Raw genomic sequence first — 19,238 nt, forward strand, 5'->3', positions numbered from 1 at the left:
TTTGTCTCCTTTTTCACCATCAACCATAGAAAGCTTTATTCCACGCCTGATCACACTCGCAGTTACAAAACACGTGGCAAAAATAACCGTTAACATGCAAGATCTGCCATATTTCTACTTGCCTCTATTTTCATACTGGATTTCCCATGTTGAGGGATACGATAAACCTCTCCCATTTTTTTAAGATAATGAATATATCTAATGGTAGCAAATAAAAGGTTTTTATTATTTTTTAATGTCATTTCACACATATTTTACTCTTCCCAAGTAACCATTGTTAGTGCAACAATCCAGCACAGTGATAGTTGCTGAGGTATATGTGGTTTAACTAATTTCCCATTCAACCCAAACTGCAACACATTCCCACCTTCTTTTTTTTCCCCTAAGGTACTGAACACAATATATTCACTGTTTAAGATTTATTTTTTCCCCCTCAAATAATCCCATTGTAAATTGAAGAGTGGTTTTGAAATAGTGACAAGCTGTAAAAGCATCCGCCTCATCTTCTATCCCCTAGAGAACTCCTGCTGCACTTTCGTCTTCAAACATATTTTGTGCAAAATTAAAGTTCTGTGTAGGTCTGTACCATCATTTGGAAAAACCTGTATATAAAATGTACTCCATTTTTAAAAACAATCCCAACATCAGACAACAGAAAAAGAAGAAACGGATCAGATGCAGCCGAAGTTTCCACATGAGAAACTAAAGATAGTATGTTCTTAAAGCTCCAGTAATACATTCTTTCAAAAACCAGAATGCACTTTGGTCATTAATAAACATTAGTACAGAGGCAAATAAAATACAAAATGCTTGTTTGTGTTGCTTTATATATAAAAATAGTTTTATACCACAGAAGTTTAAGATGCATTACTGTAAATGCTTAAAGGTTCTGAAGATCAACAAATATAGTATAATGTTCCACCGCCTATAATTACTCATCATTTTTCAATATGAAGCCATTATTTTAGAAACAAAAAAATACAAGAATACTTAAGCCTGGTGATGTGAATTCTCCTAACATAAGTTCCTTGAAACAAAATTTCCACTTTCAATTAATTATACGAGGTGAACATTCACAATGAGTCAGTGTGAGCAGCCCGTGTGAGAGGCAGTGTCAGAAGGTAGGGGAGAGGCTCACGCTCACTGGGAAAGCATGAGGGAACACCCCATGCTGTGGGGACATAGGGCCAAGGAGATTAATCTGAAGACACAAATATGAGAATATGAGGCTTCATTCATTCTGTTGTCCTCCAGAAGAACTCGTTTGCTGTTTAGTCGTTCTTAAACATCCATGTGGTATGAATGGCATATACTACAGTGTACATCAGGAGAGCATCTATCTTACGCCCAGTCATTTATAGCATTCCTTCCACCAGTATGTCTTTTGCCTATTTAAATATTTAGCTTTAACATATAATATATACTGCTCCATCGTTCACCATAATATATCCCAATTTATATACATTTATATGTATATATATATATATATATATAAAGTTTCTCATTAAAAGTAACAATAAAAAGTGCAGATATTGAGCATGCACAGTCAGAGCTGCGCAGAACAGCCCAGTATTTCAAATAAATACAATATTTAATTTTTATCAAAATATCATACAGTATGGTAACCATTTACAATTATTGCTCCAATAAAAGTGTTAACAAAGAGCACTTGTTGACCTGTCATGTAATACTTTATTACTATCCCAGGATATTTAAACTGCAGCCTAAATCAGTTTAAATCCCGGAATTATTCAAAATATTAAAAACTCGTGCTTGTTTCTAATAGTAATATAAAATATTTCTGCTATCTGTCATACTGTATTGTCAGTACTTTATTTGTTTTATGTCCTCCTTATTGCAACCAAACATCTACCGATGTTCTGTTGTCCTCATAAATTACCGGTGCAAATAAAAAAATCCTAAGCCAGGTTACCACACTTAATCAAAACTCAAATGAATTCCATACAGCACTACCACAACTAAAAATGTTCAACACCGGCTTCAGCTTTAACAGCAAATACAGTAATTTAGTGTATTCAATTGCTAGGATTTCAAGTCGTCACACACTCGGTTTTTGACCTTCCCAAATCTGATCCTTTCCAAATCTAAACAAATATTTTTGAAAATAAAAATGTCAACTGAAATGAAAAAAAAAAAAAGTGAGAAGATGAAATAAATACTAAGATTGCACAAGACAGTCAGATGTAAACACTTCAGTTTTCCAAACAACATCCTTGAAGAAGTTGTAGCTTCTGAAATACAGATTCAGTGGCTGCTTTGAGGCAGTTTTGTCAATGAATGAGCTCTTCTGTAACACTGGTATCTCATCTTCTTAACATATTATCAAGATTTGATCTTCCAGAGCTGGAAAAGTCAGAAAAAAATCAACAGTATTTCCAGTTCAGTTTCTGCTTAGCAAAGTTGCAATACCACATCTGCTCCTGTCACATGTGCTGCATTCAAAATTTAATACAAAAGATTAATTCTAATTCATCATTCATTTACTTGTAATACAAAAAAGAGTAGGTGTAAGCAAGCTCAGTGGGCAGCTGAAGGCTTTATGCTACAAGTTTGTGGAAACTGAGGTGTCCCATAACCTGAATCTTGGAATAATTTCCAGAGTCTGTAGAGTTCAAAGAGGTTCAGAAAGTATGACCAAATAACACAGTTCTTAAGTCATAAAAGCAAGGCTGTAATGTTAGATACAGTAATACTACATCTCTTGCAGTACTATACTGCAGTACAAGACAAAGATGCAAAAACAGTGAGGAACTCAAGAGGGAAATCAGATCTGGAATACAAGAAGTTAAATAAGGTCTTCTACCCGGCCATGTAAGTCTCTCTTTATTCAAGTCTAGGAATTCTTAGTGATTATCTGTCCTAGATATATCTAAATTGAAACACTACAAAACTGACAAAAAATTAAGAGAGCTCCTTTGACAACTGCATCACTATTCTGCTGATACAGCTTTAATTTCATAACTATTTTCAAATAACAAATCTGCTAGCTCACACGGATAAGAGTTAATTATTTTACAGTATAGGATTAGACTATTGTAGCATTCTGAACACCATAAAGAGAAAAAAAAGATGGCTGGGAAGTAGTTACCTTTAAATTAAATCCAAGTAGGTCACTGATGACACCAGAAACAGCAGACAGGATGACAACTTGGGTGATATTATAAAGGAGTGGATTCATTGTAAGTCCATATAACCTAAATGGACTGTCCAGTTCCTAACAACATGAAACAATTATATCATTTAAAAAGCAGAAATTACACAGTTTGTTGGTTTTGTGGGGTTTTTTTTGTGTTGTTTAAGTACCCAAAGGAGTATTTCCTCCATATAAAACTACTTATTGTCTTACCATTATTTACTATAAGACATCAAAATATACTGAACTCTGAGAAATCAGTCAATGTTTCAGTCATAATGAGCAGGCAACAAGAAATTCTGCTTTATGCAGCACATTTTTAGTGTCAGACGTCTCTGGGTACTTTATAAACTATCATTCATTTACAGACCATCACACCATTAATGATATGACGGACTCATGTCTATTTAGGTAGCATGATTACACCCAGTTAACAAGCAACATTCACATTAACAACCCATAATTCCATATTTTTGTTATGATAAATAATATATTGTGGACTCCACACTGACTCACCAATTTTACATGCACTATACATGAAAGAATTAATGCCAGTGATTTTTACCACCTCAAGAAGACAGACAAATTGGCATAAAAAACTGCACTTAATTGTACACATTATTTATGTTCACGCACATACTGATTGTTATTAGATAGTTCAGGAAGTCTCCAGTGGAGTAAAGCGTTTCTCACACTTTCATAAGCAGAAGAACAGGAAGAAAATAGCTATTGTGTTCACTGACTGTTGATCAATAGCATCCAAATAACCCTTCAAAAAAATTAGAGGCTACCCATGTAGAACATCTGTCAGTTTGCTTGAGGGGCCAGGAAAGCAGCGAGCTGGTTCGTCTGACAGCTTTTTAGAATTCCTCATAGTTCCCTACAAAAATCACCCTCAGTGTTTAACTGAAGAAACAAACATAGGTAAAAAAAAAAGAAAGATATTCCATAGTGGCACAACTATGGAAAATGGCACTACTATGAAAAATGAACGTCTATCCTAACACAATTCCCTTTCTTCTCTATTAGTTTTGAGAATAACTAGTAATGAACATGGATGCAAAATGAATATAAAGGATTTTTAAAAATACTAATGAACATTTAACTGCAAATGTTTTGCACTTCCACTATTAAAACATTTGCCAAAATTAATCTGTAACAAACTTGAACAATGACCTTTTGTTACCAGTTATGCAATTCTTAGTGAGTGATCAAAGTCATCCAAACTTTCCTGGCCTCGAAATAAGTAAGAAGAAAACATGTTTTAAATATAATAATGGATTATCATAGAATCACAGGGTTGGAAAGAACCTACAAGATCATCTCATCCAACCACTTTCCCATTACTGTAGCTACAGCAAACCACTAAACCATTTCTCAGAGCTCCTCATCTAGATGCCTCTTGAACACTGCCAGGGATGGCAACTCCACCACCTTCCTGGGCAGCCATTCCAGTACCTGACCACTCTCTGAGACAAAAAGTTCCTTCTTACGTCAAATCTAAACCTCTTCTGGTATAACTTGCGACCATTCTCTTGGGTTCTGTTTGTTGCTTGGGAGAAGAAGCCAAGCCCCTCCTCACCACAGCCTCCCTTCAGGAAGTTGCAGAGTGCAGTGAGGTCTCCCCTGAGCCTCCTCTTCTCCAGGCTAAACAATCCCAGCAATATATTATATATAAAAAATTATTTATATATTATATTTTATTTAGTTATAAATAATACAGTAAATCTGTTTAAATCTTACCTTCAACAACTTAGTGGCAAGTTTTAAAACGTTGTTCACTAGTGTCAGTTCCTCCTTCTTATTAGGCTTTTTCTCCATTTTCAAGTACAAATTGATCTGATTGATTTAAACAGAACACAAGCATCAACATGTATGCAGAATCTAAAGGAATTCATTTGAAAACAATGTTGTGTAATTAAACATCCAATATGATTATAGGAACAGCTTTAAACTTCAATGTCATCTACAAATCAGACAAAAAGCAGGGGTTACAGTTGTTACAGGGGTTTGTTCTAAGGTGATTACTGAAGACCTCACCATGTAAGCAAGAATAACTGAATGTTAATGTGTCTCCCTGACAAGTTCACTGTAAAGTTGTACAATTAAGTTAAAATCAAAATGATCATTAATACATTGCAAGGCAAATTAAGCTCCCAACCTATTTCACTCCAAAGTAAATAATGCTTTTAGAGACAAAGGGACATCAGACCTTAAACACGGCATCACATTTTTCAGCAACTCGAGCATTTAAAAACAGGAATAAACTAAGAACAGAAATTCTTAAAAAGGGGGGGAAATCAAAGCAGGAAACAAACCCAAGGAGTGTTACAAATCTGTTTTAACACTCAATATGACTTCATTAATTTACCAGAAACATCCACATTCAATTGCATCCTTTGAAAAATAAGGGGATTTGGAATGTGTATATATCCACAGACACCTGCATACCTAATTCTGAGGCTTGAAATTGGCAAGAAGATAGCCTGGATCAGAACACAATTTGTGTTTTTCTTAGCAAAGAACGCCACAAATGAACTTAATTTACAAGAGCAATTAAGAACACTTTAACAAGCAGCATACAATCTAAATGCCTTGGTCAAAAGCGATGTATCTTTTAGATTCCAGTCAAAACTCCAATTCCTCAGATTCACAGGTTGAAGAGCTTGGAACTTGGCTGATGGAAAGAAGAATTCACAATTTCACTTCACCTCTGAATCTGAGGGCTAACATTTCTTTGAGTTGGTTTTGGTTTTTTTTTTGTTTGTTTGTTTTTATTGTTTTTGTTGTGAAACTTCATTCTCTTTTTGGTACACATCAAACCACTATTTGATTTTCAAGAATATCAGATCCACTTTTATAGATCATTGCCTGTCAGACAACTGTTTGGGCTCAGACCCACTGAAGGCCAATATATCAGAAATTCATGCCACTGGCACAAAATGAAAGTAAATACAGTACGCTATTGAACCACTCCACAATGAGTTCTACGTAGGGTTCTGTAGATCCTTTCTATTTTCTCAGGAACAGTTTCATATTGAATTATATTTTCCTTTTCATTTGAGGGAAATGAATTATAATAGGATAAGCTGGATTCAAGTAAAAGGTAAGTGATAACACTTGTTAAACACATTTATTTAAAGTTTAGGGGACTCAGACTGTTACTTTCAACGTAAGCTTTTGAACTGTCTCAAAATGTTCAAGGGATGACTACTAGAAAGAGTATAGTTTGAAAACCTATGAAAGCTAAATAAAACCTAGTTTCCCTGTCTCTCATTTGCCTTGCTCTTTGCCTTTTTGTCAGTATCTATAGAAATAGAACTTCAGGTTGTGAAGATCTTTAATAGCTTGTTTCACTACACCACAATTAACTATTAAATTCGAACCAATGTTAAGCCATCTAGAACACATGCCTAAGATCTAATAGAAAGATTTTTAGATAGAATAATGCATATCTGCGCAAATTCTCACCTGCTCAGTAAGTAATATTGAGGTATTGCTGTATTTTTTACTGGTTTCAGATCCAAGAGTAACAAATCTCAATAGAAAAAGTGTTAGTGAAATGCACCAAATTACTAGTTCCCAATTGTAGTGACAGTCGAGGAAGATCTCATGCATATGAAGCAGCTGTAAGCGAAAGGAAAAGATTAAAATTGAGTTCAGATTAATATTTACGTTGCAATATAAGAGAAGAATTATGTATCTTACCAACACCAAAAAATATTTTCCCAGTAATAAGTATGAGGGCACCAAATATCCTGAATCATAATTTAAAATCAAAACTCTGTCAGAAGTTATTAGGATTGAGAAAAGGTTGAAAAGTGAAAAAGTTGAAAGAAAGTGAATTCAAAGCCTCAATCAGAATTCAAACTTTTTTTCCCCATATTTCTAAAGTAACAGAATAATGTATTACATTCTAAGTCAATTTTAAACCCTATTTTGCGATTTCAAAGACACCATTGGGATGAAAAACAAAATATGCCTCTAAATATACTGAATTACATAGAAAATTTGATTCAAGTAGTGTTATTGCTGGATTATATTCTTATTAATGCATTTATAGTTCACTACTGCAAAAACATTAACTAGGGAAGTGGAAAATACAACCAGAAGTCATTCAGGAGCTTACCTGTATGCTGAAACAGAAGGTCAAGCACAGACTTCTTATAAACAAGAAATCCCATTTAAGCACAGATGTGCTTCCAAAAAGATATTCCACTAGAGGGCAGGCTAATACAGCCAACAAATCCATCAGCAACCTCAAATTATAATTGTTATTATATCTTTATGAAGCACATCTTGATGCAATATGTTAGAAAAAAACTCATTTCAATTCCAAAATGGACAACAAAAGGGAACAGATAAACAAAACAGTAATAATATCACGCCAGTAATTACACTGTGAGTTTCTTTGGCTATTACAGAGTGGCTTAGTGATAATATTCTAAAGTAAAGAAAATGAATAAAATGAATGGGGGCTTAATCTTCTGAAAAGCTCTAATAGCTGTTACTGATTTTTCACTGGGGTCTCATAATAGGAACCACCACACAAAAGGCAGTCTATTATATTAAAAACTGTTTAAGCCATGCACGATTACCTCACCTGTGCACAACAGATAAAGACAACTGAGATAGTCAGGAGGAAGGCAGATGAAACTATGACATCAACTGAGCGCTGAGGACCTCGACGCTGAAAATAACAGAGATGCACATGTGAGTGAAAATCCACCTAACCAGCACTGACATTTAGTACATCCAGTTATATTTACTCCTTGACCATAGTTTGCTCATAGCTTGCAATTTGGTAACCTGAGTTCCACACACCACATAGGGATTTAAAGTATAACTAGTTCTGAATAGCCCCAAATGCATTTGAGATAATTCAAATGCAACTAAATAAAGATAACTATGATAAAAGAATATATATACCTTATATCTTATATATATCTTATATATATCTTATATAAGAATAATATATTATTTAGTCAGATCTTTCATGATGAAAAGCAGCGAGTTCAATACAGCACTGGGCTTTAATTCCCAGTATCAAACCAGTGCTAACAAGATTTTGGACACCAGATTGCAATGGAATATCAAGATATATTTTCACATAGCTTTTTGTTTTCATTACTTGCACATTTCTAATACACAAAAACCATGATTGTACATCACTCTCCCATCAAAGTAGAATAACAATTCTCTCAAATGACAATTCCAAGAAAGCAAGAAGGGAAACATGGGAAACAAACAGACTGTGATGAAAGATTCAATGTCACCATATCCAGTATTTTTTCATTCTTAATTGCTTACTGGTATAACAAAACATTTCCATCCACTGAGCTTTTTCCATGTTCTTTCTAATTAAAGCATTAGGTACCCTATGTTGCAATGAAACACATACAAGTCACAATACACATTTATTTCTCAACTTTGTTCTCATCTTTATGTAATTAGCAGTGTGCTTGGAGAACAGTGGGAGGTGTGTATAAGCAAGGTATAATCTTGGAACTTGGAGAAAGAGATAAAAGGTTAATAACTAGGAAAAAAAATCAAGTATGAGTTGGTACTGCGGGCACACGTGCTCTTATACAGATGGTATTTTGCCTGAGTGAAACCTGAGATGTGCATATACTCCAACTCATTTACTCACACATGGACACACAACCAGGTAATATGCAAGTGTAATTTGGACAAATACTATGCAAGCATCTGCCAGCAGCACTGCTGTGAGAAGGTTAAGTTCCTAAGCTGCTTGATCTCCTCTCCTTTACTTATGCAAGTGCAGACCTGATGGAGCTGCCCAGTGAACCACATATATTAGCAGATGGAGGTGAAAATTACTGTCCTTCGCTGGTTATTTTTCAGTTTGTACGGCATCCTGCTTCTGACCACTGTCTGACTGGGCTTCTGTTTGCAACAACAGAATTACAGATAAGATTCTTGTGGCATATGTGGAGGTGGAATACATAGTTGGCTATTATGAGGAAAGAAGGCAAGACAGTCTCCACTACAGTGGCAACATACATAGTTTTTAAAGCATGAGAGCTACATTCTACTGCCCAAATGTTGTTATCCTTTCCTCCCACAGAGCAACACATTACAGACTAGACTGAAAAAAGCCTGCAATGCTGTAGGAACCAAAGTTTCATTACCTAATGTAGAGAGAAAAATGGAAAAAACTTGCAAACCCAAAAAATGAGCTAGAATCATCAAAATGCTCTGGGCTGAAAAAGCATTAGAGGGCTATCACTTGAGACATGTCATTATACCAGCTGAACAAACAATGAAGAGAGCAGAATATCTTACAAGTCGTTGGCACAATTTCTAGCTTCACATGGTATATATGCAATCGTAGCATAAACAGGCACACAAGCTGCCTTGCTTTATAAATTCCTTGTATGTTAATGAGGCTATTTGGTGGAGCTCTTACAGTAATTTATTGTCTGTGTTATACCACAAGTGATGATTTACCTTCTATACTCACATGAGAGACTTCCCTGCTCTAATCACTTAACACAGGACTCCTACTCTGAACACACTCACACTTCATGCCAAGGTGAAATACACTCTCACCATCTGGCTGCTTGCTGGTGCTGCTGGCCAGGAGCTGGCAAAATAAAGTGGACTGGGCACACATGCACCAATAAGTGCACACAGAGGACAAGTCAGACTCAACTACCTACCTTTCATCAACAGCACACGGGATTGTTTCTATTAAATTGGTAGCAAAAAATTTACGATATTTTACCTTTAGATAGGACCTGAGAGAAAGCCACATTTTTATATTCTGTACTTTCTTCAAACGGAAGTGAGGAACCTCTGATTTTCTTGCCCTTCTGGCAGATGTTAGATGACCAAAAAGCTTAGCAAAAAGTAGCCTCTGCAGGGAAGGAAAAAATAACGTAGCTGTTAAGTCATTTTTGAGGGTGCTAAGAAGAAAATGGAGAAAAAGATTCACTTAATATATCAATGTGCAATGTATCGAGGTAAGTAAAATGCATTAATTACAGTGCAGAAATAAGAGTACTAAAAAGAAGAGATACACTGAACAGTTTTAAAAGTCACATCAATTTAATGAAAAACAAAATAGAGTTACAATTTTCAAGTTTCAGACAACAGACCTACAATGCTATTGAAACTTGGGAGAGGATCAAACAAGTCCATCACCTGCATTAAAGATTGCTTAATCCAGAACTTTTTTCCATCAGAAATGGTAACTAAAGCAGCTCAATGCTATTCTACTGTACTTAATCCCTTATTTTGGCTGTAACATAAGAAAAGTATTTATCTTTATTCCTTTCCAGGCTAGAAAGTAACTACAGTAGGGAGCTACTAAGAAAGTATCAGAGAACAACATTGCCAGTCTCTGGAACAGAGATACCAGCAAAGCAGACAGAGCTGGTGTCTGGACCAAAGTGTTTCCAATTATTCTCAAAAATGTTTTGAATAAAACATGCTGGTGGAACTACCTAGAAATTTCAGAGAGCTCTTTTACCAAACTTCTTTCCCCTTGAGGACAACTGAGACAAACCAGGTCATGACTAACAGCTGGTCAATGAGTTGAGTCTGAAATCTGAAATAAAAGGTTTTCCCTCCAAAATGCTCTTCTGGAAGAAAAAAGTTTAGCTACAAAACTTGAAGGACACTTAAGTCTTCTGTATCTGGGTCATCTCCTAAACTGTAATCCCACTGAAGTAATTATAACAGTTGATCTACAAAATCTTGGGGCAACTATGAACACAAGATGAAAATATCCACAAAACCAAATAAAATATAAAATTAAAATTAAAACCCCAAAACAAATTATTTGTTTTGTTATGGACTAAACCTCTTAAGTTTATTTTATGTACCTGTTTGTAAGTTCTCTCTGCTACACACAGTAGGAAAAAGAAAATCCACACTAGAGACACGCGAACCACAAAGCTTATAACAACCATTGAGAGAACCAGTATGTCTCCATTTGATCCAAATGCTGTGATGCAAAGTTCAGTGGCAGAATGTGCAGCTAGTTGTTCCAAATCTTTAGCTTGGGAAAGTCGAAACACAAATGGCATTAAACCCAAGATTAAAGATATGATGTTTCCAAAAATCTGATAACCGATTCCTGGTATATAACTGTTCACCTAAAGGCAAAAGAAAACAAAGTACATTTTTAAGTTTGGAAATAATCTTTCCTTATTAACGTCACTGTTTTCCTATCACAACACTTTACAATGCGTTACATTATACAAAACTTTCAACCAAGCTTCTTTGCAATTTACAACTAAGAAAAGGAAAGTGCTCTAGGAGCATTTAATACACAGCAACAATCACAAATAAACACCAGCAACAAGCCATTGAAATGCTTCATTGTATATTCTTGCAATAAAAATTCATTCTGAATTAGCAAAACTCACAGAATCACAGAATGACCCGGGTTGGAAGGGACCTCAAGGATCATGTAGTTCCAACCCCCATGCCTGGCAGGGCCACCAAACACTCACCTTTACTAGATCAGGTTGCCCAGGGCCCCGTCCAACCTGGTCTTGAACACCTCCAAGGACGGGGCATCCACAACCTCCCTGGGCAGCCTATTCCAGGGCCTAACCACTCTCCTGGTAAAGAACTTCCCCCTAACATCCAACCTAAATCTTCCCTCTTTTAACTTAAAACCATTTCCCCTAGTCCATATTAGTTGTTCAGAAGAATCAAGGAGATAAATATGCACAGCGTATGCCTGCCACTGGAACAATAAAAGGGAGGCTGGCTATGTTACTAAGCACCTAGCAATACAAATGTATTTTATTATTACGCCATGCTTATAGCTCTCACAGAAATCAGTAATAAGTACGAGGGCCACTCCAAAAGCAATGTCTCCTATTTTATTTTGTTGGCCCATGACATCAGAGGTAGATGCTGATGGTTCGATGGTAAAGTCAGTACTTACTACTGAACCTAGATACAATATCAGTAAAAAGAATACTCACTCTGTTCATTATCATACCACTGATTTCAAGAACAGACATATCTGCTTTCTTGCAGTCATTCCCCTCCCATACAATTGCACTTATTTTTTCTAGTCCTGGATTCAAACTATGGATCCAAGGCAAGTGACTCTGGGGAAGAAGAACAATACATTCCATCAGTAATATCAACCTATTGTTATGTCAGTGTATCTTTGTAAAAAATTCACTGACAAACAAAGCCCTCAGACTGACACAAATAATGTAATATAACATTTACTTATCCTACATTACTATATGTTAAATACTCAAAGTCATTCATTTATTTCCCAATAAATAGCTGCATTTCTCTATGACTCTAATCAATGTATGTTGCCCCAATAGCCATGCAGCTTCAGCCTAAAGTGATGAATGCACTTATGACTGCACATTTACTTACTCTAATCAAAGAACACAGAAAATGCTGAGGTAACAAGTCCTGATGCAGCCACTTCTCAATTTCCCTCAGTCCTGTCCCATAGCTCTCAGTTACAGAGGATCAAAACCACCCTCAGCCTTGCCAGGTTAACCAGCACTGTCTGAATCAAATAGAAAGGCTGGGATGGAGGCATATTATCAAATATTTATCATGTCATTTAATAAAAGTGGGTTTTGTACAACTTATCAGTAATTATCCGAAATCTTTCTAAACTGCTAAGCACTCAATTGCTTTCTTTCTTTTCCATTAGAGGGAGAAAAAAAAAAAAAAACACCTATATTGTTAACATAAATTATAGCAGCAGAAAGACATAGATTTCCTCTAGAGGGAGTATCTGCACCAGGAGCTGAACCTCAAAAATTTCACAATCACTGAAACAAACCAACAAAAATGTTAAACTTCAGAAAAACATGGAATACAAACAAGTACTAAAGCAAACTGGAAAAGCAGAGAAAATCCAAATTGCCATCTCTGTTGGTTTGGGGGTGGATTTTCTTGGTTAGTTGTTTTTTTTGTTTGTTATGGTTTTTTTGGAGGAGGGGGATATCAATAAGTCCATCAGTTTCAGTTATGAGTGAACAAGCCCATCTTTTGAGATTCTTTCTCTCAGCTATCACTAATGTCATCTCCTGTATTAAATTCCTTAGCCCTGATGTAAGCAGTGCCAAAATACACTGCATATTTAACAAGAAAAATATTTCACAGCAAGCAACATGCAGCTTAGAGAAAAGCCTTGTAATACAAACAAACCTGGCACTGTCTGACATTTGAATGTTTTCTTATCACATGACGACTACATGATCATTAGCTATTAAGTATGGACAATGGATTCCAACCAATTAACCCCAGGCAGGCTGCAACTGAAGTGTTGCCCAATGAACACTAACACTTTTAGAAATTACTGCTCAGATATTTCTACAGAACAGCATTAAAAAAGGAAAATAAATTATTAGACTTTTAAGGTAAAAATAAAATGAAAAATTATCTGAAGAGAATACAGACATTATCAATGTTAAAAATGACATTTCATAATGTATATACACATAACATCAGATATCGCTTATGTTATCTTGTTGTGTGGTTTCACACACATACACATGCATACACAAACAAAAATATTCCCTCAGATATACATATGAATCTACCACAGGAAACTTAAATCAATGAGTACTTGTCCTGAACTAGAATCCTAACACAAAAATATTCTGCAGGCTATTACAGTACATTGTCATATCCTCTACATCTGACAAATTAATTACCGAGTAGCAGAAATTCAATTTTCCTTGTTTTAATACTACCAAATCACTTTGGCTCTGTTGCTTCCATTTAATAGAGAGTTCTTACTCCCAGGCCTCCTGAGCACATGACAAAGCTGAAAAAAATGAAGATGTATGTGTTGTAGAAGTCAAAAATCAGCAGATCAGACCAACCTGATGAAATGGGTCATCTCTATATTCTTTTTTCATACAGGGATTCATTTGAGGACTTTCTACATCCGTCTCACTAGTACAGGAAGAGTGGCACTCTGCACAGTGTAGGAGGTCCTCCCACACATCTTCAGTTTCTGATTCTGGCCTTGCACTCTCAGAATCCTGCCTGGAGCTTGAACACCGAGAACTGCAGCTAGTACCTGATTTAGGTGTATCCTGAAATTAAAATATTCATTGGAATTAATGCTGTTTTCATAGTCCATTTCCTAACAGAATAGTTATCAAGTTCAAATGTATTAAGTCCAAGGGCATAATATTTTTATGTTATACTCATTACCTTTCAAATCAGAAAGTATTATATGCTTACTGCACAGCTAGACGTTACACATACAAGTAATATTTTGTGGTCCTCGATTTCTGGGGGATGAACCACACAATGAAGACTCAATTCATATACATCAAGAGGAAGTAACTATTTTACAGATTTTTAAAATTCATTAATTTTTAGAGCAATTATCAACCCTGTCTCCAACTTTTGATTCAATTAGTAACAAATTAAGTCCCCTAAAACACATTACAGCTTCATTATTTTAGTGAAAATATCAAAGAAACAAGTAAGGCTTAAAGGCATATACACTGACCTGCAATTAGCATAGAAAAGTACAGTGAGAAAAGCCTAATTCACTAAGTATTTTAAATTGATTTGCCATTTTGTCTCTCTATCCCATGTTGTTTGATTTGAACTACTCTACTGAGTTATTAACATGCCTGTCCCCTCCCCAACCTGTTAGTATAGCTTTTAAATGAACTCACAAAAGGATAGATTCAAAGCAAGACTAAGGAATTCAGGGGACACCAACTTCCTTTCTAGCTTCATCCTTAACAGTGTATGAGCTTCTTTGAAGACAAGCATGCAGCAGGTGTAGAGAGAAAGAATAACAGAGAGTATCCATACTAAGTACAAGGTAGATGTGTGATCTACACACTCATGTATAAAAAACTAATTATTTTAAAAGAAAGTGCAGTTGAGAAGCAAGCATGCCTCATTATTATTAAATTTTACCTACTACTTACATAATGACATGGAAAAAATTACACTTGGGAGATTTAAATACCGCAATGCATACACATAAAACAAGATAATGTTTTCTTCAGAACAAGACTGCAGACCCCTAAAATCCTTTCATTGGTTAGCAGAATCAATTTCCTGCAAGACAGGACTTCAAAGCAGAACCACCCTACTCATCACCATCATCTATCAATTTCCACTTCTTAGAGCAAAATGCATTTCTTTCTACTACAGTTTATCTCAAGATCATGCCCAGTTTTCTTCACTGAAAAACACAATCAAGGAATACTGCAGCAGACCTATTAATTTCACATGACTTGTAATGCATTACCAGCTGAAGGAGAGTTACTTGTTCTTCCTAGAAACCTCATTTCATATATTTTATGTAAGCAATTTTGTAAAGTAATAAATAGAAAAAGTTTGTGAGATGATAGAACACCGATACCAAAGATAAAATCTGAAATATTTGTTCTTTATAGAACATGGTCAGTACAAGGTGCTGACAGCAGTACAGGGTACATTATTGAACTGAATGAAGCAAGCAGATTAAAAAGCTGTACCTCAAACAATGACTGACAAGTAAACCGGAAAACAGGACAGAAGCTGAAAGCACATCAACTGTCTCATTTACATATATATATATATAAAAATACATTTTTTTTTATATACAAAGAAAGCTTTCAGTTTTCAAAGCTATGTTTCATTTCCTTTGTAATCACGTTGAGGGAGCAGAGCTGCTAACAACACATAAAAGCCTCCTCTTTCACAGCATCAATCACAGAGATATGGGGGAAAAGCGTGAAGTATTACTACACACAGAGCAAATTCATGTGTTTTCAGTTTCTGAAGGTATCTACACACAGTCCTCCCTAGACAACATTTTAGGATTTTACAGCTCTGACACCTTCTGGAAAAGAAGCTCTTATATCAAGTAGAAGGCTTGCTCATGATGCTCTGCCTGTTAGAGCCAGCTACAAGAATGCTGTCAGAACCAAAATTACTCTGCACATTCTTTTCTTATAGCCCTAGTGGAAAAAATAAAGGGCAAGTACAGTTGTTTAAAAGACAAAACACTGCAAAAACCTCAAAGTTGTATTTCTCTGTTAAGTTGCATACCATCAGCAGAAACAGCGGAAATCCTTTAAAATTAAAAGAACAACAAAAAAAAGCCCTCCTCCAGTTCTGTCTTTAAATGTCTGAATCTTTACCATTAAAAGGCTCTACAAATGTGGAATTGGTGCATTCCTCCTCTTGGCTCTGATGTCAAATAATCTCTTAGAATTTCAGGAATGTGTGTTTTTATTGCAATACAACACTAACGATTTTGTTGAGATTTCATGAGAATATTTTAATGACTTTCAACAAACACGAAGGAATAAATAAACTATCAAACTACTTCACAAGAAGGTATGTGAACCTAAAATACAAAGTATATGGAAAAAAGCAGCAGTGCTGGTATGATCCAAATGTTACTACTGCCCACTATTGCTATTTCTGTAACAAATCAAGTTTCCAAAGGAGATAGCTGCTGTCAAAAGATAGTAATACAGTTATCTGAAATCTGATGCAAGATGGATAGGATATATCAAAGGGTCTTCTCAACAAATTGAAAAATTGGACAAAGCTCAAATCAACTAAATAAAAACCTCAAAGTTAAAACTCTTGTCACACAAAAATGAATCCCTCTCCCTCACTAGCATGGCTTCAAATTAACATAATCCTAAAATACAGTATAGGAGAAAAAAATAAATAAATAATCAACAAGAAATCAAGGGCTTTGATCTATTTACAGAAAAGAGGCAACTGAAGAATAGATACCTACTTCCAAAGGATAGTGTTTCTTATAATGGTGAGATTTTCTGTTTCGAAGTGTGCCATCACTAGAAGCACGTTCTACATTGCGGCGTAAGGAGTATCCGGTTTCAGGCCCTTCCTCACTAGAAACTTCATCTGATAAATTTGTCACAGTCCTGTGAGTCTCCTAGTGCAAGAAGCAGAGCATTAGTAAGACTTACAGTCATACCAATTCTAAACTATTAAAATCAGATGCAGATTTCTTTCTGCAACATTATGTATGCCCTGCTAAAACAGAAACTGCATTTCCTATTGTAAAAAGTGGTACAGCAGATATTACAAAATAAAACTGTAGCATCAAAATAAACATTCCTCAGACAATGTTCATATTTAGCTCATGAATGCTGGCATTAACTCTTTAAAGGCTTAAATGCAAGATATCCAAAAGGTCTGAAAAAATAAATTTGTGATAGAAGAATTACACTTAATTATGAACACATATGGTACAAAGTCAGCATTTACCTCTTCTTTCAATTACAAAATGCTACAAGATTTATTTGTGAAAGCAAGACACAGATAATAAATGTACCCCACTCTATTTCTGTGATTTGAAACTGAAGTGAAACCAGGCCTGTCAGCAACAGGAAGAAGAGAGTGCAGTAATACTGGTCAGTTGTCAAAAACTTCCCGTATACTCTCATTAATGACATCACTGCATAGAACCCTGTAAAATTTCCTTCAGAGCTGTCCTGCCGTTGGTGAAATGACAGATGATCCCTTTACCTGATTCAGGCATCAATTTCTCTTCTATAATGAGTTCTGGCTTCTGAGAAGCTTTCTTAACACATGAGCAGTATAGAGAAAAGAGAGACACGCAGAATACAGTCTGTGGTGGCTTATCTATCTTTCAGGGTGGCCAGAAAAAAATGTATATGTTGTCCTTCGCAATTAGGGATGTCTATTCTAGCCTCTAACAGCTTCTCTTTAATGCAGATATGTATACAACATTATGTTAAACATGTAGGAAATTCATCATTAAAACCATTTAAAAAAAAAAACAAAAACAAAAAAAACCCTGCATTTGCTGAACTTCATCAAGAATGCAAAATGCTCAGAATTAATGAAGATAACTGAATCACAGTAAGTGAATCACAGTTCCTGCTGCTGATCAGACCAAAAGACTGAGGTACTGCCCTGATATGAACTTCATCACATCCATTCTGACTTAATCATACGGACGTTTAAGGAGGTTGTTAAATAAGTTGGCTACGAAACCCCCCCACAAAAAGCCTTTCTTTTATAAAGATGTATATTTGTGTACTTCCAGCAGAATAACCTTTCCCTTTGGTATTATCATGATGAAAAACAACCTTGCAATGATTGATTGATGATTATATATACTACTGAGCCAAAGTCAAGCAAGAGAGCAGTAATGGCAGTCACTAGAAGGCAAATGGTAATGGGAGTCAGGAAAAAATACTTTGGAAAATCTGTTCTGTAGAACTGCAAGATGAAATTAGAATATACAGGAGATAAAAAAATCCAGAATGAAAAGTTCTCCTTTCTTTCCTAACCATTTATTCGTCTCATCCTTATTTCTCGCTTCAGGAAGTTATGCCTATTTTACCAAGAGGAAAATTGCCCTTTCCTCCTCTTCCATGGGGACAAACCAGATTATTCCTGATTCCTATGAAAATGCTCAGAATAAACTCAATATTACAAATTGTCAGTAATATCAAATTGGTTCCATTTTGGCACAGAGACAGGCCAATGTACACCAAGAACGTCAAAGAGGCAATAAAGGGTTGTGTTGTTCAGCTGGACTGAAAAAAAAGATACAAGTGACAGCATATGAAATTGTGCACTTTATTACTGAAAAGAATGTTTAGATGTCAGCCGGTAAGGGCCCTCTGACAAGAAAAAGGAAAAGGCTACAAATAAAAGAATGACATCAGAAGACTCAAACTGATTTTGGCCACAGCCAAAATTTATATTTTAATTTCATTTAAAATACCAGCAGCATCACACAAATAAAGCTTGCATGCCACCCAACATACATTCAATCCTGCTCTGAAAGCAACATGACCATCCTTACCTTGTGATGGCTGGGAGTGCTGTAGGTCTCTCTCACTGTTGCGGTGCTCCAGCCTGACTCTTCTGGCTTAATCACCTCACAGAGACGCTCCTGGGCCTGCGCACATTCTTCACTGCTTTTACCTGTCTTTTTCCCATCAAGGGACACGTAGCCATTATCAGTCTCGGTGGATTTATCTATTGAGTTTTTTGCTTTCTTAGATCTATATTTGAAACAAATTTAAGTATTAATAATTTGCTGATTCTCTTTGTTTTTCCAGACTAAATCCTGTTCACC

At 35.6% G+C, this 19,238-nt stretch overlaps 1 protein-coding gene across 8 annotated transcripts in view; it reads right to left on the minus strand.

Annotated features, from left to right (window-relative positions):
• The window catches only part of PHTF2 (putative homeodomain transcription factor 2), a 53,904-nt gene continuing 34,666 nt past the window's right edge, over window positions 1-19,238 (minus strand). For all 8 annotated transcript variants that reach the window (XM_085512906.1, XM_015881007.3, XM_015881088.2 and 5 more), the window contains 11 exons: window positions 18,963-19,164; window positions 16,896-17,054; window positions 14,005-14,220; window positions 12,121-12,249; window positions 11,005-11,277; window positions 9,903-10,034; window positions 7,758-7,844; window positions 6,626-6,781; window positions 4,898-4,993; window positions 3,110-3,235; window positions 1-2,364 (listed from right to left, as the gene is read on the minus strand). In XM_085512906.1, the coding sequence (XP_085369032.1) occupies window positions 2,344-2,364; window positions 3,110-3,235; window positions 4,898-4,993; window positions 6,626-6,781; window positions 7,758-7,844; window positions 9,903-10,034; window positions 11,005-11,277; window positions 12,121-12,249; window positions 14,005-14,220; window positions 16,896-17,054; window positions 18,963-19,164 (1,597 nt within the window). In that variant the 3' untranslated portion in view covers window positions 1-2,343. The remainder of the gene's footprint in view (window positions 2,365-3,109; window positions 3,236-4,897; window positions 4,994-6,625; window positions 6,782-7,757; window positions 7,845-9,902; window positions 10,035-11,004; window positions 11,278-12,120; window positions 12,250-14,004; window positions 14,221-16,895; window positions 17,055-18,962; window positions 19,165-19,238) is intronic.

This window comes from Coturnix japonica, chromosome 1 (genome assembly GCF_054131305.1).
Source record: "Coturnix japonica strain WE chromosome 1, WE-NBRP24, whole genome shotgun sequence".
NCBI classification, from domain to species: Eukaryota; Metazoa; Chordata; class Aves; order Galliformes; family Phasianidae; genus Coturnix; species Coturnix japonica.